Genomic DNA, 25403 nt, shown 5'->3' on the forward strand with positions numbered 1-25403 from the left:
GAGGAAGGCTCGCCAGCCGCGGCTCGCGCAAAGAAGCCTTTCGGAACGAAATTTGGCGACAAGAGAACCGGAGAAGAGTTGGCTACAGAAGAGAGAGAGAGTTGGCGACAGTAGATGGAGACAGGAAGAAGAGTGAGGTCGAGATACGAGACACGGCGAGAGACGTAGAGCATTATCGTGAGTGAAACCGAGACAGAGCGTCGGGGAGGCAGGCTAGGCCGCTGGAGGAGATTTTGTTTAAAAAGCGCAAACTCAAAGGGCGTGGAGAGACGGCAGGGTTGAAGAGATGAGTGGGTAATGCATGTCTGGGCGGTGGAAGGCTCGGAAAATTTACATGTGCTACCGGTATAAGTCGTAGGTATAAACAGAATAAGGAGTATATTGGGAAGTTTTGACTTGATCGTCTTCATGAAAAGGAGAACAAGAAGGGCAAGAGAATGTGCTATTCGAGCCTTTGGCAGTTGATTTTGAGGATGATGAGACATGTTGTCATGTTGTATTGTTTCGTTTGATGCTTTAAAGTTTAGAGAATATTCTTGGGCGGACGTCGGGCGCGCAGTGGTCAGGAAGATATCGACGCGGGAGGTCTGATAGAGCCAGAGGCGGATGTGTCTTGGTGATTGACCTGTTCGGTGTCCGTCTCTGACTCTGCGGGTCTTCCGGGGACAGAAAGGAGGAGGTATCGGATTTGGGAGTCTTGACCGTCACAGTCGGTGATTATGGTGGAAGTTTCGGGAGAAAGTCGCGGTCTCTTGGTTGGGGTTTGGTAGGGATCGGGCAATGACCGACTTGATGCCAGCATAAGGGGATCGACTGGGCCAGAAGCATGCGGCGTGGGGGAGGCGGGGCTTTGGGCGGCCTTGGGTTTCTTCGTAGAGGTAAACCTGGCCAACGCAACGCTATAGTCCGAGGATTGCCGACCGCTCTTGGGTGTCGTCGGCAGTAGTTGTGTTGCAGAAGCCTGGTCGGACATGGCCTTGTCGTGGAAAGTCCACGTGTCGGGGACGACGATGAAGATATAGTCTTGGTCGAAAGCCGGGGCATGTTTCATGATCTGGTGATCCAGTAAGCCGGCGATTTTGCCCGTACAGGTGAAGAGAGTGTTCGACTGGAACTGGCTGTCGCGCCTCTCGGTCATCTTCTTGCATAGGGAGGTCAAGGATTAGCGTGAATGGGGAAGATGACGAAAACTTGGAAGGGTGAAAGCCCTTGAAGGGGTTTGCCGGGAATCCCAGGACAAATAAAGGTGGAGAGCTGGACAAAGCCGCAGCAGCTCAGCTGGGTGTCGTCAGGGCCGCAGCCGAGTTTCCATGCAGGAGGTCGCGGCCGGAGCCGATGACAGGTCCCGTGAAGGAGACAATGGGTTGTATCGTTGGAAAGTATCCACCGAGCTGAGGTGCGGTGACAATTCTATGGATATCGTCAGGGAGGGCAGTGGCGACAGAGATTTGGAGCATAGACTCACGGTTGGTAGCTGTGATCGCGGACTATAAGCGCGGGGACGGTGTATTCTGTGATGTTATCATCGTCCGACTCAAGCCATCACGTCGCTCGATTTCCCACGTCAGGGCAAAGGATGAACACGGCCGACCATGAAGAACCATTGCTCGGTCCATTCCGAGAGATTATCTGTTGGTTGTATATGGAAATATTAAGGCTGAAGAAGATGCAGGTCGATGGATTGCCAGTATCTGACCGGATTGCTGCATACTCCGGTCGACAGCCATGAGGGCGTGGGAAGGAAGACCCTCGCTAGGGTTTCTGCGTTGAGCCCTTTGACACGATGCTCATTCTGGTAGGCGAACCTAGCCGGGCAGCCGGGCTGGACAAAGGCCATCATGGACATGTCGGCGCCAGCATTTTCTGGCTGTCAAGAGGTTGCCGCGGGAGGACGAGGTATCGACGTTGAGCTGGGAGGCCGACATCGTGAGAACATGGCAGATGTAGTCACCGTGGAAGTGTAAATGAGGGTTACGCAGAGTGGAGGTGGGCATCCTATAAAGCAGGTTTTCTTGCTGCTCGAAAGAGGGCTCGCGGCTAGGTCGGGAGACTTAAGAGTCAGAGAATGCTACCTAGGTGATAGATCAGAAGCGGGGGTATGCGGGAATGAGCTGGCGAGGTTCTTGAACAGTCTCGACCATCTGGTTCTATGGTCGTGAGTGAAGTAGGGAGCCGGGGGTTGGAAGTTGAGTAGGGGTGATGGCTATGTCGCGAGAAGTTGGAGGTCGGCGAACAGTAAGGTTAGTGTGGGTAAGTCTGCGGAGAAAGAAAGCAGTACCCTTCGGTGTCATCGTTGCATGGAGTAGATAGCAAAGGCGACAATAACGAATGAGAGTGAAGGAAAGAAAGAGGTTATGGTAGTATTGCAGGGTCCCGACGGTCGTCGGTAGTTGGATGGGCATTGCGTGCGGCTGAGCGAGGCGGGTGCCGACCGTGTCGAGTCCACTATTGGGACACGGTGAAGTCGGATATGGGGACGACCTGAGGAGGAGGATGCGAGTTGGTCACGAGAACTCTCCAGAGGGTTTGCAAGTCGAGACTCCGGTGGCTAGCGACTACAAGAGGACAGGCAGGGGATCCTGGCTGTCGCTTTATGAAGGCCGTTGATGCGACGTTGGTGGTGGCGAGGAGCAAACCTAGCCAGGTAGTCCGGTTGCACGAGGACACCGTGGACATGTTATCGCCGGCAGCCTTTTGGCTGTTGCTCGACGAGGTGGAGTGGCAGATATTGATGGAGCAACTGATGCGCAAGGTGGGTGGGACGGCGTTGGAAGGGCCGGAAGTATGGTTGGAAGTGTGCGGCGGGCGGTTGGCGCGGCCACCCCATGTGCCGGAGGTCGGCAGTAGCCAGGATTCGCTGGAGTGCGCAAAGAGAGCACGGCGATGGAAGGGCCGCCTTTGGCAAAGCTGGGGTAGCAGGTCGCACGTGGAGACCAGCCGAGCCGGGACGTGGACACATAGGGAGGGTAAATGGGGGATTACAAAGGGTAGTAGTATTGCATCGCTTCGGTACCATAGGCAAGCATTATAAGGAAAGAAACGGCCATGAGTAGTGATCGTTGGAAGCTTCCACTCGGAAAGAAATAGTGTACGCCAAGAAGCGAGATTATCCAGTGGAAGTGCTCGGAGCCAAAACTTTCTAGCCTGTTGCCAATCCACGCTAGTCGACGTCGAGGAGGCAGTAGCATGGCGGACAGTCCTGCAGGAAGCTAGGCGAGGCGGCCGCTCACCGTGGAGCCTGTTCGTTGTCAGTCGAGGATGGAGAGAGGGTAGGAACGGGAGTGCCTGTTTCGGGGTGCGGAGATGATACAGGGCAACTCCGAGAAGGGCACGGAGCACGGGAGACAAGGTTGGGGCGGTTCGGGAGATACAGATCAGTGGCGAATGAAGCATTAACGTTCCGGCTGATTCAGCCTAAGCAGTCTGCGGTCGAAGAAACCGCATGGAGAAAGCATGCAGAGGCGATCGCAAAGTCACTGCCGAGAAGACCGCCGCGAGGCGGTTTGCGGTCAAGCAGAGCACGGAAGTCCCGTAATTTGGTCAGCAGCGGAAATTCCGCGCAACGTCAGTCACCGAGTCCGCTTCCGAGGTTCGTGTTGCCTACAGAACGTGGAGACCAGGGGGCAGTGGGCTCTAACAGTCCGCCCCTTCATCGGCCGTTTTGCCCCAGGAGAGGGTCCTGAAGGTGACGGGCAGGAGATAAGGCGGCGACCGGCGGTGTCCCGGGTGTTCGTTCGAAAGGGACCGACGCTCCGACCTATCCAGCCCAAGGATACGACTTTCCAAGACCTAAGACGAACGGCGCAATTTGCAGCATCGATTGCATGGGGTTTGCCCAAGCTCCGTCGGGGACCGGTTCGGCGGCCGGGCACAGGTGGGTGTGGACGATGGCGCAGCAGAGGCAGCGGACGGCTCGCTGCGCGGACAGAGGCAGTCCCGGAGGCGGGAGAAGAGAGCCCGTCTTCCTAGCCGGGATGGGCGCCCGATAAAACAGGTCGAAGTGGAATCGGAAGGCATAGGAGACGGGAGCTGCAGGCCGAAGACCTGGCGAGTGTGCTGCGCTTTTTGGAGGAAGACTTTGCCTTGAAGGAGAGATTGTCTAACGATCAGACGTGGTGCACGCCAATACCGCTCGAGAGGAAGGTGTCGACGGTGCGAGACTTCTATCAGGCGTTCCACGATGCGAGCACGTTGCCGATACGGACCTGCATGGTGTGCTGCAAGTGTACGAGAGGAGAGTTGAGGAGATTACATGGGATCATTGGCTGTCAAGTTGCGTACCAAAGGGCGGCCGCTCACCATTTTCATGCCGGAGTTGCTTTCCTGAGGCGAGTCCGTGTCGGTGTGCGCCGAGTGTGGCCGATGCCTGGCGCGCAGGAGCCTGTCGCCGGCGATCCACCTTCACAGTCGCCTTGGCTGCGAGCACATGTTCCCCGATGAGCTCAAGGGACTGACGCCGGTCGAAGCTCATCTCGCTGAACTCATGTTACGGGTTTGTCACGAGATATAGCATTCCGGGCGGGCAGAGGCAGAGCGTGAAGTATCCGAGGCATGTCAGGGCCACATCACGGTGTTTCCGAACAATGTGCAGGAGCTGGCCACAAAGTGCTCCGCACCCCTTTGCAAGCACTGGACGAGATCCACATCTCGTGGCAGGGCGCGGAGAAGCGGCACCGAGCGACCTGTCGAGTCTCTTGTCGGTGAGGCGGCGGGTGGTCGAGAGGGCCCTTGTCTGGCTGAAGCGGAACAACCCCACTACGCCGAGATCGAGATCGACGCGGCGGAGATGGAGAGCTGGGAGACTCGATACACGGGGTACCGTCGTCGGTGTGCGATCGTATGGAGCGGAACGAGCCGTCTGGGTGGAGAAAGCGCGGACGGCGCACGTTGCCGCCCACGGAACGCGCCATGGACGAGGGCCGGTGGAGATCGAGGAGCTCTTCGCCCTGCTCAACCAAGGACAAGCCGGCGGCCAGGGTGAAGGTCACGGGCCCAACGGAGAAGGCGCGGTTCGCGATGGAAGTGACGCCTGCCGACCAGAACGATCCAGCGATCAACGAGGTGACGTCTTCTGGCATGTTCGCGCTCGACGGACCGCCAGACGTCGCGGACGTGGAGAAGCTGCAGTTGGCCTGTGACGCTGTTGGTGAAGGTGCCGACGACGGCCGTGCGGGCCGAGCGTGGGTCGGGTCCTAGCCGGGGTTCGGGGCGTGGCGACGGTGGTTGTGAGCCATACATCCGGGTTTCGCGGGGTGAGTTTACCGATTCCTTTGAGGCGTCCTTCTTTGCCAGGACGTTCCCGACCCTGTTCCCATTTGGCGTTGGGGGACCAAGGCTGGTTGAAGAGACCATGGTCGACGCGGGGAAGGTCACGGCCAACTTGCGAGGCAGGGCTGTCGAGGCAGAGGCGGCCGCGGAGACCCTATCGTCTCGAAGCGAACCTTCAGGCGTGGGCCGAGATCGTGCTCCGGCGCCATGGTGGTCGATTTGCACTGCACCACATCTTCGCATTTCTCGTCTTCAACATGGGGTGCGGTCGAGGAACCGCCGGGTCAGCATGTTGAGTGTGGGAAGAACTTCCGCAAGGTAGAGCGCATCGTGCGTTCGATGACCACAGAAAGGCTAGCGGCGGCGAGGGTCGAGTTGGAGCTCGGGTAAGACGACCGATGGTGACGTGAAGGAGCTTCTCAGGAGCCTCGCTTTACGGCCACCGGCAGCCATGTCGAGAGGTCCGTCTCAATATGCGGCGGAAAATCCAGTCGCTCATCGTCGGATATGGCGTGCCGGCCATCTGGTTCACCATCAACCCGAACGACATTACGAACCCGGTGAAGCTGCGACTGGCGGCACCGCACACGCGATCCCGACGCGGCCGAGGAGTTCTTAGAAGGCCTTGGGGATGCGTATAAGCGGGCACGGCTGGCGATATCGGATCCCATGAGCTCGGCCGTGTTCTTCCACCGCGAGATGAAGCTGTTCTTCGATCATTACGTGAAGGTCGGTGAAGAGTCGGTATTCGGGCGCATCGGCAAGTACTATGGCGCCGTGGAGACGAACGAACGAGGGCGCTTCATGTTCACGGCTTGCTCTGGCTGCACGGAACGCGCATCTCAGCTCGATGCTTGCCGACATCCACGGGAGGATCAGGCGGCGTATCGCGAGCGAATCGTCCGATACATCGATAGCGTCTTCTCAGAGGTAAGAATGCCTACCTAAGATGTGCCACCGGGGCCTGAAGTACTCTTCTGATGGCCAAGTGGGGCCGGGTTGACGTGCAAGGCAGGATCTGGACCAGGAAAGTTTTGCGCCGTGCAAGCGGGCGATCTGTGACGGGCGGTATTGGTTCCCTGCTGGACAACGCCGCGCAGTTCTCGGCCGCGTTTATCGAGGAGGCCAACTTCTGTGCCGGCGCGACGCAGGTGCACACGCATAGCCCGACCTGTGTGAAGTACTCCTTGGGCAAAGGAGGGCGGAAGGGACCTCTGCCGGTTCAAGGCGCCATGGAGGTTAGTCGACAAGACCGCCCTCACGGCAGACGGGGTGCTGCAGATCCGGAGGACACAGCATGGTCAATCGATGGAACGAGGCTATTGCTGTCGGGCTCCGGCACAACCATGATATTTCCTTCATTGCGACGCAGCGCAAGACAATGGCCCTCATCTATTATGTCACGAACTACGCGACCAAGGTGGAGGACCCGGTGTGGAAGCGTGTGGCGGCCGCGGCCGAGCTCCTGGCCGCCTCAACAGGTGATGGCACGGCCAACGGAGGGCGGGACGGTGGCGGAGACGCTGCCACCGATGACCCTGTCAAGGGAACAGGACGCGACAGTTCCTGATGAGTGGCGAACCGCGTGTTCACGGAGCGTCCGCTATCACAGGTCGAGGTCGTCGCTCACCTTCTCGGATATCCGGCCGAGTTCACCGACAGCAGCGCGTGGGCGTACCTGAACTGTTCTCTGCTGTACTGGGAAGTCTTTCGGCGATGGCGGCATCTCCGAGCCAGTGGCGCTGCGGCTACGGATGACACCTTGGATGAGTCGGTCGTCGTCGAAGAAGAAGGCCTGAGAATCTCCCGTCGAGGCGTACCAGCACCGGGAGAGCTGCTGAAAGGCCTATGCCTGTATGACTACATATCGATCGTCAGACTGAAACGCATCGGCAACGACGAGGCTGGGCGGCTTGGGAGATGTCTTTCGAGGATGGATGGGCGCCGGGACGACGCTGGGTTCAGGTGCTCAGGCGGCCGGGCAAGCGCTACCGCCTGCCTCGACGGCTACCTGAGCAAGGACTTCACCTACGATGACGAGTCGTGCTACCGGAGGTGTGTATGGCAACTGCTCTGTCAGCGGGCATTATCGGAGGCTAACCCACCCCTGAAGGGCAGCCGTGCAGCATCTTGCGCTGTTCGTGCCGTGGGAGTCCTTCCTGGGCGAAGGAACAGGTGAGATCAACAGCATCTGGGCGCGGGCTCGAGACGCTGGCCCCGAGAATATCACGTCTCGTCGACAACGTGCAGCTGCTTCGACGATCCGCCGAAGACGCAAAACGCGACGCCAAGCAATGGGCAGCCTCGTCCGGCGATGGCGACCCGACGGTCGCACGTCGAGGAGGTGGAGCAGGCGAGGCGGGCGCGGAGTCTGCAGCGACATATCAGCCCAACAGCATCGGAGACGCAACGCGGCTCATCGACGTCGTCCGAGGTGCAGTGGGAGCGAATCAGGTGACGGCCAAGTCGCCGGAGCTCATGGCAATGATACAGCAGCTCTGTCGGTTTCAGCAATCGGCGCTGCGCTCGACGGCCGAGCTCGAGGCCACGGCGCTGATCGAACGAGGGGAGAGGCGGTTAAGCATGCCAGGGGGGGGATTTTTCGGGGGCGCACTACCGCCGCCGGGTCAGGGCAAGGCTATCAAGTCGCAGCAGGGAAGTGCCTCGAAGGAGGGAAGTGATGACCGGTTTCGGGAGGACGAGGTCGAAATGACGATGGCCGACGACGAGACCGCTATCGACGCAGGGCGGGAATGGACGTTCAGTTTGGCCCATCAACCTCCTCCTCGCGGCGGGCAAGGTGTTGGCAACACGGCTGACGCTGAACAAGAGGCAGTCCATCGCTTTTCTGATAATATGCCGCCAGCTCGATTTGATGCAGCAGACCGACGGGGCGATGCCTGCCAGCTGCGCCAGTTCGTTGGTGGCGAGGCGGTACCGGCAAGTCGCGAATCATCGAGGCACTCGTCGAGCTGTTCAGTAAAGAGCCTTTCGATCGTCTGCTGATCACGGCGACGTCGGGGACTGCGGCGGCGCGGATCAACGGCATCACGATCCACTCCGCCTGCGGGTTCACTAAAGACCAAGGGCGGGGCGCGAACATGGTCAAAGACCTTGACGGGGTGCGGCTGCCGAAACAGGCGGAGCGGTTCATCCACGGCCAGTCTCGAATGGATTGGCAGGAGAAGGATGTGCTCGTCATCGACGAGGTGAGCATGCTCGGGGCGCGGACGCTGCACGCCGTGAACGAGCGGCTTCGCCGGCTTCGCGGATCGCGGCAAGATTCCGGGATCCCATCGTCCTCTTCTGCGGAGATTTTCAGCAGTTCCGGCCGGTCAAGAGGTCGATCGTCCTGCCTAGCGCGGCCATCTCGTGGGACGTAGACAACTCGTTCAAGGCCGAGCAGCGTCACCAGCACGACAAAGCGCACGCACTGTGGAAGAGGTTCACGACGGTCGTCATGCTGGACGAGCAGATGCGCGCCGCCGGCGACCCGGAGCTGCAGAGGCTGCTGAAGCGGATCCGTCTAGGCGTGCAGGATCGGATCTAAACCTCCTCAACTCAAGGTGCTACCGGGAGGAAGGCGGATCCCTTGGGAGACGGGCATCACCGTGGTGACGCCGCTCAATAGGAATCGGTGGAACCTGAACATGGAGGCGAGCCTGGCGTTCCGGGTCCAGCAGCGGTCGACGATGCGCATTTTCATCTCCGAGCACAAGTGGAAGGAGGAGCTGCCGACGGAGGAAGAGGCGATCATGATACTCAACCAGGGCGACGATAGCGCGATCCCGGTGCCGGCCGTCTTCATGTTCGTGGCCGGGATGCCCATCGTCGTGAACCACAACACCCACCAGGGGCTGAAGCTAGTGAACGGCGCGAGCTACTCGGCGGTGGAGGTCATTGTCGACAAGGCGTACCCGGGGCATCGGATCTCGGCCGATATGACGATCCACTGGGCCGCCGGCGGGATCATTCTCGAATCGGAGACGACGAGATATCTCCACTTCGTCGGGATGCCGCCGGGCACGATGTTGACACCCATGACCGTTAAGATACAGTGCCAGCGAAAAGGCCGTGGCAACGCAACGACGTCAGCCGAAAGGGTTTGCCGTGCGCAGCAGCGTTCGCGTGCACGGACTACAAGGTGCAGGGCAAAACGCTGGAGCGCGTGGCCTCGAGCTGCGAGGACACGGACGACGAAGATGGATGGAACGGTGGTGCCCTCGCAGTGCGACCCGTACGGCCTGTACGTGCAGCTATCGCGCTGCCGAACTCTAGACGGCATCATGCTCGTGTCCAAGGTGCGGGACAGAGACTTGGTGGGCAACCGGGTCCGAGGAGATGACTGCCGCACAGGCCAGGCTCGAGGTACTGAGCGAGAGGACCGTTGAGGAGGCGTTGCGCTGGCTGGACGGTGATGCTGAAGAGTCAAGGCGGCCGCGCTAGGTGACGCGATGAAGAGTTCGGCAGGCGGGAAGAGTCGGCAGGCGGCAGACAGGGTGGGAGGCGCCTAGTGGTGGGATAAGGCACGCGAAAAGGCAGAAGCCGGGAAGGGCAGCGACCAACGAGGAGGAGGCAAGAGAGGACCAATCACAAGGGACCAATCAAGGGGCGGAGAACTTTTGGGGAGAGGGCGGGGTCTGCAGGGCGTTATTAGACGAGGGAAGGCTCGCCAGCCGCGGCTCGCGCAAAGAGGCCTTTCGGAACGAAAGTTGGCGATGGCGACAGGAGAAAGTCGGCGAGAGGAGAGAGTTGGCGACAGGAGATAGGAGACAGGGAAGTGAGAGGAAGACAGGAAGAAGAGTGAGATAAGAGATATGAGATGGAGATCCGGCGAGAGACGTAGAGCATTATCGTGAGTGAAATCGAGACAGAGCGTCAGAGAGGCAGCCTAGGCCGCTGCAAGGGAGATTTTGCTTTGCAAAGGCGCAAAGGGCGTGGAGAGGCGGCAGGGGTGAAGAGAGTTGTGGGTGGTAATGCATGTGGGCGAGTGGAAGGCTCTGAGGATTTACAGGTGCTATAAGTGGTGGATATAAACAGAATAAGGAGTATATTGGAGAAGTTTTGACTGGATTGTCTTTGTGAAAAGGAGAGCAAGAGGAGAAGGAAATATCCCATTAGGGCCTTTCGCACTTGAGTTTGAGGATGATGAAACATGTTCCTTGTCATGTTGTGTTGTTTCGTTCGTTGCTTTACAGAATATTCTTGGGCGGATGTCGGGCGCGGTGCGGTCGGGAAGAGATTGACGCCGGAGGTCTGATAGGGCCAGAGGCGGATGTGGCTGGGTGATTGACTGGCTCGGTGTCCGTCTCTGAGTCTCCGGGTCTTCGTGGGACAGAAGGGAGGAAGTGTCGGATTTGGCGGGGCCTCGACTATCACAGGCGGCGACTATGGTGGAAATTTCTGGAGAAAGTCGCGGTCTCTTGGTTGGGGTTTGGTCGGGATCGGGCAATGACCGCTTTGATGTCATCATAAGGGGATCGACTGACCTAGATGCAGGCGGCGTGGGGGAGGCGCCGCTTGGGGCGGCATTGCGTTTTTTGGTAGAGGTAAACCTGGCCAACGCATCGCTATAGTCCGAGGGTTGCTGACTGAGCCCTTGGTGTCGTCGGCAGTAGCTGTGTCGCAGAAGCCTGGTTGGACATGGCCCTGTCAAGGAAAGTCCATGTATCGGGGACGACGATGAAGATATAGTCTTGCTCGAAGGCCGGGGCATGTGTCATGATCTGGTGATCGAGTAAGCCGGCGATTTTGCCCGTGCAGGTGAGAGAGCGTTCGGCTGGAACTGGCTATCGCGCCTCTCGGTCATCTTCTTGCATAGGAGGTCAAGGATTGGCGTGAATGGGAAGATGACGAAAAGTTGAAAGGATGAAAGCCCTTGAAGGGTGTTTGCCCGAATCCCAGGACAGATAAAGGTCGAGAGCTGGACAAAGCCGCAACAGCTCAGCTGGTGTCGTCAAGGGCCGCAGCCGAGTTTCCATGCAGAAGGTCGCGGCCGGAACCGATGACAGGTCCCGTGAAGGAGACAATGGGTTGTATCGCTGGGAAGGCATCCGCCGAGCCGAGGGTGCGAGGGATGACTCTGTGGCCATCGTCAGAGATGGTAGTGGTGACGGAGGTCTGGAGCATACACCTACGGCTGGTAGCTGTGGTCGCGGACGATGAGAGCCGGGATGGTGTATTCTGTAATGTTGTCATCCTCCGACTCGAAGCTATCGTCGCTCGATTTCCCACGTCAGGGCAAAGGATGAACACGGCCGACCATAAGAACCACTGCTCGGTCCATTCCGAGGGATTATCTGTTGGTTGTATATGGAAATATTAAGGCTCAAGAAGATGCAGGTCGATGGATTGTCAGGATCTGACCGGATTGCTGCATACTCTGGAGTCGACAGCCATGAGGGCGTTGGAAGGAAGACCCTCGCTAGGGTTTCTGCGTTGAGCCCTTTGACACGATGCTCATTCTGGTAGGCGAACCTAGACGGGCAGCCGGGCTGGACAAAGGCCATCATGGACATGTCGGCGCCAGCATTTTTCTGGCTGTCAAGAGGTTGCCGCGGGAGGACGAGGTATCGACGTTGAGCTGGGAGGCCGACATCGTGAGAACATGGCAGATGTGGTCACCGTGGAAGTGTAAAGGAGGGGTTAGGCAGAGTAGAGGTGGCATCCTATAAAGCAGGTTTTCTTGCTGCTCGAAAGAGGGCTCGTGGCTCGGGTCGGGAGACTTGAGAGTCAGTGAATGCTACCTAGGTGATAGATCAGAAGCGGGGGTATGCGGGAATGAGCTGGCGAGGTTCTCGAGCAGTCTCGACCATCTGGTTCTGTGGTCGTGAGTGAAGTAGGGAGCCGGGGGTTGGAAGTTGAGTAGGGGTGATGGCTATGTTGCGAGAAGTTGGAGGTCGGCGAACGGTAAGGTTAGTGTGGGTAAGACTGCGGAGAAAGAAAGTCCAGTAGTCCCCTTCGGTGTCATCGTTGCATGGAGTAGATAGCAAAGGGGCAATAACGAATGAGTGAAGGAAAGAAAGAGGTTATGGTAGTATTCCTCTTTTGACGGTCGTCGGTAGTTGGATGGGCATTGCGTGCGGCTGAGCGAGGCGGGTGCCGACCGTGTCGAGTCTACTATTGGGACACGGTGAAGTCGGATATATGGGTCGACCTGAGGAGGAGGATGCGAGTTGGTCACGAGAACTTTCCAAGAGGGTTTGCAAGTCGAGACTCCGGTGGCTAGCGACTACAAGAGGACAGGCAGGGGGGTCCTGGCTATCGCTTTAGCATTAAGGCCGTTGATGCGACATTGGTGCTGGCGAGGGAGCAAATCTAGAAGGGTAGTCCGGCTGCATGAGGGACGTCATGGACATGTTATCGCCGGCAGCCTTGTGGCTGTTGCTCGACGAGGCGGATTGGCGGATATTGATGGTGAACTGATGCGCAAGGTTGGTAGGATGGTGTTGGAAGGGCTGAAGAGTATGGTTTGAAGTGTGCGGCAGGCGGTTGTCGCGGCCATCTCCATGTGCCGGAGGTCGGCAGTGGCCAGGGATTCGCTGGAGTGCGCAAAAGAGAGCACGGCGATGGAAGGGTCGCTTTTGGCAAAGCTGGGGTAGCAGGTCGCACGTGGAGACCAGGCGAGGCCGGGACGGTGGACGCACATAGATAGGCATGGTAACGGGGGAATATAGAGGGGTAGTATTGCATCGCCTCGGTACCATAGGGAAGCATTTTATAGGGAAGCTATAAGGAAGAAACGCCACGGCCATGAGGGAAGTGATGGTTAGGGAGCTTCCCATTCGGGAGAAGTAGCGTCGTCAACAAGCGAGACTGTCCAAGTGGAGGTGCTCCGGAGCCAAAGCTTTATAGCCTGTTGCCAATTTACGGCAGTCGACGTCGAGGAGGCAGCAGCATGGCGGACAGTCCTGCAGTGAAGTTAAGCGAGGCGGTTGCTCACCCTGAAGCCTGTTCGTTGTCAGTCGGGGATGGAGAAGAGGTGAGAACGTGAGCGGGTCGGGTTCGGGGCTCGGAGATGGTGCGACAGGAGCCGGTGTAGATGTGGTGGCAGCTTCTGAGAGGGCCGCAGAGCACGGGGAGAGCCTGGGACGGTTACGAAGATACGAATCACGGGCGAATGCGGCATCAACGTTCCGGCCGATTCAGCCTAGGAAACCTGTGGTTGAAGACACCGCATGGAGACAGCACGCAGAAGCAATTGCGAGGTCGTTGCCGAGAAGACCGCCGCGAGGCGGTTTGCGGTCAAACAGAGCACGGAAGTTCCATAATATGGTTAGCAGCGGAAGTTCCGCGCAACATCAGTCACCGGGTCAGCTTCCGAGGCCCCTGTTGCCTAGGGAACGTGGAGATATGGGGGTAGCGGACTCTGATCGTCCGCTCCCTCATCGGCACTTTCTGCCTCAGGAGGGAGATCCTGAAGATGAGGAGCAACGTGTTACGGCGGCGGCGGGCGATGTCCCGAGTGTTCATTCGAAGGAGGTACCGAAGCTTCGATCCATCCAGCCTAGGGAACCGGTATTCGACAACTTAAGAGAAAACGGGCAATTAGCAGCAGCGATTGCGTCTGGTTTGCCCAAGCGCCGTCGGGGACGGAGTTGGCGGGTAAAGGGAGTACCAGGCCGCAGGGGTGTCTCCAACGCAGCAGGTACGGCGCAGCATCCGGGGCCGTCTCCTGTGGGTGGGCGACGCCGCGGCAGAGCCAGCGGACGCTTCGCTGAGCGGGCGGAGGCTGCAGCAAAGGGAGGTGGGCGGCTCATCGCGGGTGGCGGCTGGGGAGCCCGTGCAGTTTGATCGGCAGCAAGAACTAGGAGAGTGCTGGAAAGGCAAGGACTGAGGTCAAGGTTCGGCGTGGAAAACGTTCGCCAGCACGGCCCGGTGCCTGTCCAGTGCAAAGGGCCGGATGGCGTGTCAGGGATGCGCACGTAGTCGGGCAGTCGTCGCCAAAGCTGCCGCATCCGACGGCTTGCGAAGAAGCGAATCAGCCACGGAGAGAAGAAATCATGGATCGGAGGCGGCCCGGAGGCGGCCCCGGAGGCGGGAGAAGAGAAAACGTCTTCCTGGTCCGGACGAGCGCCCGAGAAAACAGATTCGGAGTGGAATCGGAAGGCAGAGGAGTCGGGAGCTGCGGGCCGAAGACCTGGCGAGTGTGCTGCGTTTTTTGGAGGAAGACTTCGCCATGAAGGAGAGGCTGTCTAACGATCAGACGTGGTGTACGCCAATACCGCACGACAGGAAGGTGTCGACGGTGCGGGATTTTATCAGGCGTTCCACGATGCGAGCACGTTGCCGATACGGACCTGCATGATGTGCTACCGCAAGCGTACGAGAAAAGAGCTGAGGGAGATCAGATGGGATCAATGGCTGTCAAGCTGCGTGCCAGAGGGCGGCCGCTCACCATTTTCATGCCGGAGCTGCTTTCCGAAGGCGAGCCCGTGTCGGTGTGTGCGGAGTGTGCCCGATGCCTGGCGCGCGGGAGTCTGTCGCCGGCGGTCCATCTTCACACTCGCCTTGGCTGTGAGCACATGTTCCCTGACGAGCTCAAGGGACTCACGCTGGTCGAAGAGAAGCTCGTCTCGCTCAACTCCTGCTATGGGTTTGTCACGAGATATAGCATTCCGGGCGGGCAGAGGCAGGCCGTGAGGTATCCGAGGCACGTCAAGGGCCACATCACAGTGTTTCCCAACAACGTGCAGGAGCTGGCGACCAGGTGCTCCCGCACCCCTTTGCAAGCACTGGACGAGATCCACGTTTCGTGGCAGGGCGTGGAGAAGCCGGCACCGAGCGACCTGTCGAGTCTCTTGTCGGTGAGGCGGCGGGTCGTCGAGAGGGCTCTTGTTTGGCTGAAGAGGAGCAACCCCCACTACGCCGAGATCGAGATCGACGTGGCGGAGATGGAGAGTTGGGGAGACCCGATAGACGGGGTGCCGGCCTTGGTGTATGATCGCATGGAGCGGAACGAGCCGTCCGCATGGGAGAAAACGCGGACGGCGCACGTTGTGCCGCCCACGGAGCGCGCCATGGACGACGAGGGGTCGGTGGAGATCGAGGAACTCTTCGCTCTGCTCAACCAAAGGCAGGAAACGGGAGGCGAGGCTGAAGGGCACGGGCCCAACGAAGAAGGCGCGGGTCGTGATGGAGTTGGTGCTAGCCCCGATCAGAACGTTCGACCAATCAACGAGGTGACGTCTTCCGGCATGTTTGGGCTGGACGGACCGCCAGACGTGGCGGATGTCGAGAAGCTGCGGTTTGCCTGTGACGCTGTTGGCGCAGGTGCCGACGACGGCCGCGCGGGCCCGAGAACGTGGGTCGGATCCTCGGTGGGGTCGAGGGCGTGGCGACGATGGCAGTGAGCCATACATTCGAGTCTCGCGGGGATGAGTTTGCCGACCTTTGAGACGTCCTTCTTCGCCAGAACGTTCCCGACCCTGTTCCCATTTGGCGTTGGGGACCAAGGCTGGCCGAAGAGGCCATAGCCGAGGCGGGGAAGGCCCTACCAACTTGCGAGGCACCGGTAGAGCTGCTGAGGCAGGGGCGGCAGCGGGAGACATCGTATCCTCCCGAAGCTTGAACCTCCGGATTTGGGCCGACATCGTGCCCGGCGCCATGGTGGCCGGTTTGCGTTGCACCACATATTTGCATTTCTCGTCTTCAACATGGGGGTGCGGTCGAGGAACCGCCGCGTCAGCATGCTGAGTGTGGCGAGGAAGGACTTCGGCAAGGTCGAGCGCGTTGCCCGCTCGATGACCGCGCAAAGGTTAGCGGCGGCGAGGGTCGAGTTGGAGAGCTCGGGCAAGACGACCGATGAGGGCGTGAAGGAGCTTCTCAGGAGCCTCTCGCTGTACGGCCACCGGCAACCCATGTCGAGAGGTTCGGCTCAATATGCGGCGGAAAATCCAGTCGCTCATCGTTGGCTACGGCGTTCCGGCCATCTGGTTCACCATCAACCCAAACGACATTACGAACCCGGTGAAGCTGCGACTGGCGGCATATCGGACACGCGATCCGGCGCGGCCGAGGAGTTCCTAGAAGGCCTTGGGAGTGCGTACAAGCGGACAAGGCTGGCCATGTCCGATCCGATGAGCGCCGCCGTATTCTTCCACCGGGAGATGAAGCTGTTCTTCGATCATTACGTGAAGGTCGGAGAAGAGTCGGTATTCGGGCGCATCGGCAAGTACTATGGCGCTGTGGAGACCAACGAACGAGGGGCGCTTCATGTTCACGGCTTGCTCTGGTTGCACGGAAACGCGCATCTCAGCTCGATGCTTGCCGACATCCACGGGGAGGATCAGGCGGCGTATCGCGAGCGAATCATACGATACGTCGATAGTGTCTTCTCCGAGGTAAGAATAGCTAAGACGTGTCACTGAGAACCTGAATTGCTCGTCCGATGGACAAACGGGGCCAGGCTGACGTGCAAGATAGGATCTGGATCAGGAAGGGTTCTGCGCCGTGCAAGCGGAGCGATCTGTGACGTCCGATATTTCCTCCCTGCTGGACAACACCGAGCAGTTTTCGGCCGCATTTGACGAGGAGGCCAACTTCTGTGCCGGCGCTACACAGGTTCACACGCATAGCCCGACCTGTGTCAAGTATTCCTTGGGCAAAGGAGCGCGGAAAGGGAATCCATGCCGGTTTAAGTCTCCATGGAGGTTGGTCGACAAGACCGCCATCACGGCAGACGGGGTGTTGCAGATCCGGAGGACTCACAGCATGGTCAATCGATGGAACAAGGCTATCGCTGTTGGGCTCCGGCACAACCACGACATTTCCTTCATTGCGACGCAGCGCAAGACCATGGCCCTTATGTATTATGTCACGAACTACGCGACGAAGGTGGAGGACCCGGTGTGGAAGCGTGTGGCGGCCGCGGCCGATCTCCTGGCCGCCTCAACGGGTGACGGCACGGCCAACGGAGGACAGGACGACGGTGGAGGTGCTGTTGGCGATGACGCCGCCAAGGGAACAGGACGCGACAGTTCTTGATGAGGGTGGCGAATCGTGTGTTCACGGAGCGTCCGCTATCTCAGGTCGAGGTCGTCGCTCATCTTCTTGGATATCCGGCCGAGTTCACCAACAGCAGCGCCTGGGCGTACCTGAACACATCTCTGCTGTACTGGGAAGTCTTTCGACGGTGGCCGTATCTCCGACGAGCAAGTGGCGCGGCGGCCATAGATGATACTCTGGATGAGTCGGTCGTTGTCGAAGAAGCAGGCCTGAGGATCTCCCACGTTGAGGCGTACCAGCACCGGGAGAGCTCCTGCGAGGCTATGCTTATACGACTACATATCGCTCGTTAGACTAAAACGCACCAGTAAGGATGAGAGCTGTGCGGCCTGGGAGAGGTGCCCTTCGAGGATGGATGGGCGCCAGGAGACGCTGGGTCCAGGTGCTCAGGCGGCCGGGCAAGCATGCTACCGTCTGCCTCGATGGCTACCTGAGCAAGGACTTCGGCCACAACGACGACGAGGAGTCGTGCCACCGGAGGTGTGTATAGCAACCGCCCTGCCGGCAGGCATCATCAGAGTGGCTAACCTCCCCCCCCTTCCCCTTAAAGGGCAGCCGTGCAGCATCTTGCGCTATTTGTGCCGTGGAGTCCTTTCTGTGCGAAGAAACAGGTGAGATCAATAGCATCTGGGAGCGGGCGCGAGAGGCGCTGGCCCCGAGAATATCATGTCTCGTCGACAACGTGCAGCTGCTTCGACGATCAGCCGAAGACGCAAAGCGCGACGCCAAGCAATGGGCGGCCTCATCCGGCGATGGCGATTCCACGGTCGCCCACGTCGAGGAGGGCGAGACAGGCGAGGCGGGCGCAGAATTTGCAGCGACGTATCGGTCCAACAACATCGGAGACGCAACGCGCCTGATCGACGTCGTCCGAGGCGCAGTGGGCACGAATCAGGTGACGGCCAAGTCGCCGGAGCTCATGGCAATGATGCGGCAGCTCTGTCGATTCCAGCAATCGGCGCTCTGCTCAACGGCCGAGCTCGAGGCCATCGCGATTCCCGAACAAGGGTTGAGGTGCATAAGCATGCCAGGGCGGGTATTTTCCGGGGCCGCACTACCGCCGCAGGATCAGGTCAAGGCTATCAAGTCGCAGCAGATAAGTGCGTCGAGGGAAGGGAGAGAATGATCCAAGGCGTACAAACCACAGTCGCAGTCCGGGAAAGCGATCGCCGAGCTGCGTTGCGGAGGGTGATGACCGGCTTCGGGAGGACGACGTCGAAATGACGACAGCCGACTCCGACGAGACGGCTAGCGACGCAGAAGCGGGAATGCGCGTCCAGCTTGGCCCATCGACCTCCTTCTTCGCGGCGGGCAAGGAGTTGTCAACACGGCTAACGCTGAACAAGAGGCAGTCGATCGCTTTCCTAATAATATGCCGCCAGCTCGATTTGATGCGACAAACGAATAGGGCGATGCCGGCCAGCTCTGCCAGTTCGTCGGCGGCGAGGGGGCACCGGCAAGTCGCGGATCATTGGGGCACTCGTCGAGCTGTTCAGTGGGAAGAGCCTTTCGAATCGTCTGCTGATCACGGCGACGTCAGGGACTGCCGCGGCGCAGATCAACGGCATCACGATCCTCCGCCTGCGGGTTCACTAAAGACCAAGGGGCGGGCGGCGCGAACACAGCCAAGGACCTTGACGGGGTGCGGCTGACAAAACGGGCGGAGCGGTTCATCCACGGCCAGTCTCGGATGGACTGGCAGGAGAAGGACGTGCTTGTCATCGACGAGGTGAGCATGCTCGGAGCGCGGACGCTGCACGCCATAAACGAGCGACTCTGTCGGCTTCGCGGATCGCAGAAAGATTTCGGGGATCCCCATCGTCCTCTTCTGCGGAGACTTTCAGCAGTTCCGGCCGGTCCAAGAGAGGTCGATCGTCCTGCCGAGCGCGGCCATCTCGTGGGACGTAGACAACTCGTTCAAGGCCGAGCAGCGGCACCAGCACGACAAAGCGCACGCGCTGTGGAAGAGATTCACGACGGTCGTCATGTTGAACGAGCAAATGCGCGCCGCCGGTGATCCGGAATTGCAGGGGCTGCTGAAGCGGATCCGGCAGGGTGTGCAGGACCGCACGGATCTGGACCTCCTCAACTCAGGTGCTACCGCGAGGGCAGGCGGATCCCTTGGGAGACTGGCATCACCGTGGTGACGCCGCTGAACAGGAATCGGTGGAACCTAAACATGGAGGCAAGCTTGGCGTTCCGGGTCCAGCAGCGGTCGACGATGCGCATCTTCATCTCCGAGCACAAGTGGAAGGAGGGCCTGCCGACCGAGGAAGAAGCGATCATGGTACTCAATCAAGGCGACGATAGCGCGATCCCCGTGCCGGCCGTCTTCATGTTCGTGGCCGGGATGCCGGTCGTCGTGAACCACAACACCCATGGGGGCTGAAGCTGGTGAACGGCGCCGGCTACTCGGCGGTGGAGGTCATTGTCGACAAGGCGTCCCCAGGGCATCGAATCTCGTCCGACATGACGATCCACTTCGGCCGCCGGCGGGGATATTACTGGAATCGGCGACGACAAAGGACCTCCACTTCGTCGGGATGCCGCCGGGCACGATCTTGTTAACGCCGATGAGCGTCAGGATACACTGCCAACGAAAGCGGCCGTGGCAGCAGAACGACGTCAGCCGGAAGGGATTGCCGTGCGCAGCAGCCTTCGCCTGCACGGACTACAAGGTGCAGGGCAGAACGCCAGAGCGCGTGGCCCTGGAGCTGCGGGGACACGGACGACGAAAGTCGATGGAAGGGCCGTGCCCTCGCAATGCGACCCGTACAGCTTATATGTGCAGCTATCGCGCTGTCGAACGCTAGACGGCATCACGCTCGTGTCCAAGGTGCGGGAGAGACTTGGTGGGCAACCGAGTCCCCGAAGAGATGACCGCCGCGCAGGCCAGGCTGGAGGTGCTAAGCGAGAGGACTGTCGAGGAAGCTTTGCGTCGGTCGGATGGCGACGCTGAAGAGTCAAGGAGAGTTGTCAGGGTGAGGTGACGAGGGGGAGAAGACGGAGGAGCGCGCCGGCGGGCAAGAAGACAAGGGCACTGGGCAGCAGCGATCAACGAGGGCGACTTTAGACTTGAAGGAAGAACCCGCTAGAAAGGCATGAACGAAAAGGGCAAAGACAAAAGACGCAAGTTTTAGACACAATAAGAAAACCGGCGGACGAAAGGAAAAAGGTTGGCATTGGCATTGGCATTGGCAAGGGGGTAAACAGGAGTATAAACGGGGGGGAAACAGGGCAAGGCATGAGAGGGGCAAGAAAAGGCGGCTGCGACCAATGATGAGGGAGGGACGGAAGGGTCGGCGACCAATCACACGGGATCTTTTATTCCGAAAGAGGAAATAAATCAGCCAATCAGAGGCGGAGGATGTGGGGGTGAAGCAGTCTGGGGCCTTTTTTCCCCGCGCGCTAATGAAGTCCTTTCGTTCCTCAAGGCACGTTCCTCAAGGCATACCTTTTCTTTGGCGGCCAACAGGTAAGGCAACCCTTCATGGGTTGCGCAAAGAGCCTTGAGGAACGAAGGCCGAAGATTGGAGAGACAAACAAGACAAAGACAGGGTGAGAGAAAGAACGCAAGCAGGCGGTAGCGCTAGGAACTAAAACATGCAAAAAGGTAGGTAAAGAAAGTGGCCATTCGGGCACCATCCCGCGGGAAGAGGCAGAAAAAGCAAGAAGGCAAGTAAAGCGGTGATGACGATTGCGGGGTAAGCGGAGGAAGGGAGCATAAGAGGGCGCCAAGGCACGAATAGGAGAACAAGAGCAGAAGCGTCTACCCTAGCTACCGATCGAGCAGTTAGGAAAACAACTACAGCATGGCCACTTGCAACGTTTCCGTGGAGTTCTGGTGCGAATTCGGGGCCACGGAGCTGAAGTACAAGCATAGCATCCCGAAGACGCTCGTGACGCAGGTAGGCCAGGCGAGGCCGAACCACGCAGCCAGTGCACTGTTCCTACAGTGGATAAGGCCGATCCTACGGGAGCACGAGGCAGCGTGTCGGAAGGCAGCAGGGTGCGCTGCGAGAGCTGCGGCGGACTCGCAAAGGAGATTCTACAGAGCCCGATATCGTACCTACACGCAGAGAGGCCGTTTGTGCTCGTGGTCGTGTCGTCGTTCTGCGGCAAAGAAGGATGCGAAATTAGGACGAGGCAGGAAATGCAGGACACGATGGCAGAGGCGGGGCAGGCGGGCGGAAACAAGGGCGCGACGCAAATGCAAGGGCAGGATGCGCGGGGGCGAGGAGGTGCAGCCGATGCCTGACGGTGGCGTACTTCAGCAGGCAACACCAAAAGGAGGACTGGAAGGTGCACAAGAAGGGATGCAAGCCAAAGGCAAGCTAGGAGCTAGGAGAGGAGGAAGGAAAGTAAAAGGGACAAGGCATAACGCGCAGGACATAAACAAGGTCACGGAGAACAAATAGAGGCAGGCACTATCGTAAGAAATAGGTCGCAAGCTAAAGTTGTTGTTTCAAAAAGAGATAAACGTTGTAATGTGTAGAGTAATGGTAATTTTGCAGCGATAAGTTTCGTTAGGAATAGCATCTCGAGAGGAGAACGGTTTATTTTAGTAAAGGCAAGAGGCGTAAGAGAGCGATAGGTTTATAGTAGGCAGCTCATTTCTGCATGCGATAGCGGATAGGTCGAGCGGGCGGGTCGGAGGTGCTCGCGACAATAGAGTCAAGAGGGAACCCGGCTTGGCTGCCGGAGCGGAACGGGCGGGACGCCGCTCGGTCGAGACGAAGAAGCGGCCGGCGGGGAGAGGAGGAGGGCGGCGGAGCTGACGGTGTCCGAAGACGAGGAAGGCGGCGAATTCTGCTGCTGCAGCAAGCGCGCCCTCTTCATGGGCGTATCGGCAAGGGCCGGGTGGGAGCGCTTAGGCGGTGGTGTGACGGGGTCGAGGGCGGTCGGGGCCGAGGCCAAGGAAGGGGGAGCCGACGCAGCCGAGGCCGGCGCAGCAACGGAGTACAAGGCGGCGCGGACGGAATCAAAGGTAGAGGAGGCGGATAGGGTCTGACGTTTAAGGGGCGTAGCAAGGGGGGAAGCCGAGGCGGAGGCGGCCGCCGAGGGCCTGTCGACAAAGTTCCAGCTGTCCGGGACGACGATAAAGACGTAATCGCGCTCTGAGCCCGGGGGGCAGAGCATAAGACGGTGGTCGAGAAGGCCGACGACCTTTCCAGTGCAGGTAAAGGGACGCCGGGCAGGAAGGAAGAGTTAGGCCTTTCAGCAATTTTCTTGCATAGCACGGCCCAAGGGTTAGCATAGATGGGAAAGATAACAAAGACCTGGAAGGGGTGGTAGCCCTTAAAGGGAATCCGGTCCGGCAGGCCAGGGGTGATGTAGGTAGTGAGCCGGACGAAGCCGCAGCAGCGGAGCTGGTCGGGCCGAGACCTGGCAGGAAGTCTCCACGCAGGAGGTCAAGGCCAGGCCCGGCGATGACGCCATGGAAGGAGACAACAGGAGGCGTAGACGGGAACTGGCCGCCAGAGGCCAAGGCGTGGGAGGACGCTAGGAGAGAAGTCAGCGAGGCGGCCGGTGAAGGGCAAAAAAAAAAAGGGGCGCACGGCTGGTAGCCTTGGTCGCGGACGATAAGGGCGGGCACTGTAGAGGACGGTATCGTCTGGGCCGGCCTCAAGACCGTCGCGGCGCTCCACCTCCCAGGCGAGGGCGTAGGGGTGAACGCGGCCGCTCATAAAGAACCATTGCTCGGACCAGTCCGTGTCGACGATTGGCTGGCCGTAGATAGAGAGGTTTAGGCTAAAGAAGAGAGAGGGGCCCAGGTCGTCGCCCTCGGCCCGGAGGGGTGCGTAGTCGGCCTCGAGCAGCCACGAGGGCACCGGCAGGAGGACGCGGGCGATAGCCTCAGCGTTGAGGCCCCTAATGCGGTGCTCGTCGTGGTGGGCGAACCTCGCGGGGCAGTCGGGCTGGGCGAAGAACATCATGGACATATCGCTGCCCGCGCCCTTGCTAGAGCCAAGGGGCTTGCGGAGGTGCGGGCAGAGCTGTCCGCCGACGGAGACGAAGACATGGCTCGGCCGTGTAGTAAAGAGCAACGTTGCTGGGGCAAAGCTAAAGCGGCGAGAAAGATAGGCAGGAGTGCTCCTACCTATATACCGTCTTACGAGTTTAGTGTAAAGAGAAGGGCCAGTGGCGATGGTGTGTAAGAGAAGTCAAAGGATTCTAAACAAAGACGCAACATGGCGTTAGTGGTAGGTTATATAAGGAGCCTTTGTAAAAGAGGTCTATAAGATGCGTATAGAGGAGAGTGCAATAAGAGAAGGAGAACTTTAAAAGGCGGTCTAGTAAGATGTTGAGAGTTTTTAAGACAAGCAGGACGCGCGAAGCTATATTTGAGGAGAAGCAGGCAGCCCTATTCGCAACACGTGTAAGACATGGTTTTAAACTTCAGCGGGCAAGTGTCTAGGGGCATACGGAAGCTTTGACTGATAAGAGCTGGATGACAAGAAGGAAAAGCGTAGCATGCAAAGCATAGGCAAGAAGAAGCCGTCGCGGCGACGTACATATAAGGATCGGCCGAGGCCGTCTAGCCTATCGCATATAGCAGCAGGCAATGGCGGGCGGGCTTAATAGAAAGGCGGCGCCGGTATAATGCAAAGAGCAGCAGCACGCATATAGATATAGTAGAGCTACGAGTAAGATATATAGACTTTTGTAGAGGATCCTATATGCGCAAGAGGGTGCCAGTCAGCAAGATAAGTGCAGGGCGAATAATCGAGGCAAGGATTTATACGCTGTTATTACACTTACGAGGATTTACGCCAGGGCCTAGTGGCACCATAAGTAGGCAGGGCCAAAGAGGGCAGGTGCAAAGAGGAAGACAAGACGTCCGTGGGGCTTTGGTAGACCGGTGTCGCAATGAAGCCAGCCAACGGAAGGGACCAGTCCGGAGCGGGGGACGGGGCAAGCCCGGCGCCAGAAGCCTGCGCAGCGCCGTACACAGGACCAGAGTTCCAGCCGACCACAGCAGCGCCGGCACTTGCTAGCGGCGCCCCTCGGAGAGAGCAAGAAGAGGCGTCAAGGGAGGCGCCTCCGAGGCGAGGGCGGGGAAGACCGCCAGGACTAGGGAGATGGAGGATCAGCGCAGGCCGAGTCATGCCGCGGGATATCCAGCCTCGGCCGACACCAAGCGCGGCGGCAGCGGCTGCCGCCGACACCGAGGGCGGCAGGGCACTGGCTGCCGCAAGGCGTGCCCAGCGCCGTCTCGGCCTCAGGGAAAAGCCAGCGCGCACCAAGAAATCCGGCCTCTGCCGACGGTAGAGGCCGCCGGTCCTTCGCCGCCGCCGAAGAGACGTTCGGACGTTCCGCGGGACATTCGGCCACAGCCGACATGGAGGGCCGCCGGCCCTTCGCCGCCGACGAGAAGTTCGGACGCGCCGCGGGATATCCAGGCTCTGTCGACACCGACGGCGGCAGGGCGCCGGCTGCCGCAAGGCGGGCCTAGCGCCGTCTCGGCCTCAGGGAAAAGCCAGCGCGCACCGAGGAAATCCGGCCTCTGCCGACGGTGGAGGCCGCCGGGCCTCGCCGCCGCCGACGAGAAGTTCGGACGTTCCGCGGGATATTCGGCCACAACCGACTTGGAGGGCCGCCGGCCCTTCGCCGCCGTCAAGCGGGACTAGCTCGGCCGTAGTCTCGATCGGAAGCCAGCACTCGCCGCGAGCCATCCAGTCCCGGCCGGCCAGCAGGGCCGAGATCCCCGCCACAACTCCGGCCGCAGCCGGGCTGCTTGTTGGCGGCAGAGATAGCGCCTCGGCAGGTACGGTCGTAGAGCGAGGTAAAGGCGTGTAGCGGTGATAGCTAACCGGACGCAGGTAGATCGGCGATAAGACGGCAGGCGAGGAAGAGCAGAAGAGGAAACGCCATCTTAGTAGTGGGCAGGCCGAGCGGAAACGCGCCCGGGTCGGTGAAAGGGTGCCGAGACCAAGGGCTGCAGGCCGAGGACCTAGCCAGCGCGCTGCGGCACCTCGACGAGGAGTTCGAGGCGGGCGAGAGGCTGGCCAACGAGCAGACGTGGTGTGCGCCGGTGCCGCGCGAGAGGCAGGTGAGGACGGTGCGGAAGTTCTACCGGGCGTTCCACGACGCTGGCACGCTGCCGATCGCGACCTGCACGCTATGCT

General features: G+C 59.6%; 4 protein-coding genes across 4 annotated transcripts; 2 read left to right on the forward strand and 2 right to left on the reverse strand.

The window, feature by feature from the left end:
• Positions 1-562: 562 nt before the first annotated feature.
• Positions 563-1138, reverse strand: HRG_11889 (uncharacterized protein; the record flags this gene model as incomplete). The annotated part of the gene is made up of 1 exon (XM_044870359.1): positions 563-1138. The coding sequence occupies one exon, from the start codon at positions 1136-1138 to the stop codon at positions 563-565; it is 576 nt and encodes a 191-aa protein (XP_044714535.1).
• Positions 1139-5937: 4799 nt separating this feature from the next.
• HRG_11890 (PIF1 protein) lies at positions 5938-8818 on the forward strand (the record flags this gene model as incomplete). Its single annotated transcript, XM_044870360.1, has 8 exons — positions 5938-6198; positions 6284-6336; positions 6550-6808; positions 6881-7323; positions 7382-7443; positions 7571-8183; positions 8249-8477; positions 8594-8818. 8 exons carry the CDS (start codon positions 5938-5940, stop codon positions 8816-8818), a joined length of 2145 nt encoding a protein of 714 aa, XP_044714536.1.
• Positions 8819-14571: 5753 nt separating this feature from the next.
• On the forward strand, positions 14572-19663 carry HRG_11891 (Arrestin-lik; the record flags this gene model as incomplete). Its single annotated transcript, XM_044870361.1, has 12 exons — positions 14572-14590; positions 14653-14863; positions 14921-15514; positions 15956-16610; positions 16693-17208; positions 17298-17462; positions 17657-17754; positions 17899-18374; positions 18815-18861; positions 18941-19003; positions 19077-19287; positions 19338-19663. The coding sequence occupies 12 exons, from the start codon at positions 14572-14574 to the stop codon at positions 19661-19663; spliced, it is 3381 nt and encodes a 1126-aa protein (XP_044714537.1).
• A 2285-nt stretch (positions 19664-21948) lies between these two features.
• HRG_11892 (uncharacterized protein) lies at positions 21949-23216 on the reverse strand (the record flags this gene model as incomplete). The annotated part of the gene is made up of 3 exons (XM_044870362.1): positions 21949-22391; positions 22660-22776; positions 22856-23216. 3 exons carry the CDS (start codon positions 23214-23216, stop codon positions 21949-21951), a joined length of 921 nt encoding a protein of 306 aa, XP_044714538.1.
• Positions 23217-25403: the final 2187 nt, after the last annotated feature.

This window comes from Hirsutella rhossiliensis (assembly GCF_020360975.1).
Source record: "Hirsutella rhossiliensis strain HR02 chromosome Unknown scaffold00026, whole genome shotgun sequence".
Classification (NCBI taxonomy): Eukaryota; Fungi; Ascomycota; class Sordariomycetes; order Hypocreales; family Ophiocordycipitaceae; genus Hirsutella; species Hirsutella rhossiliensis.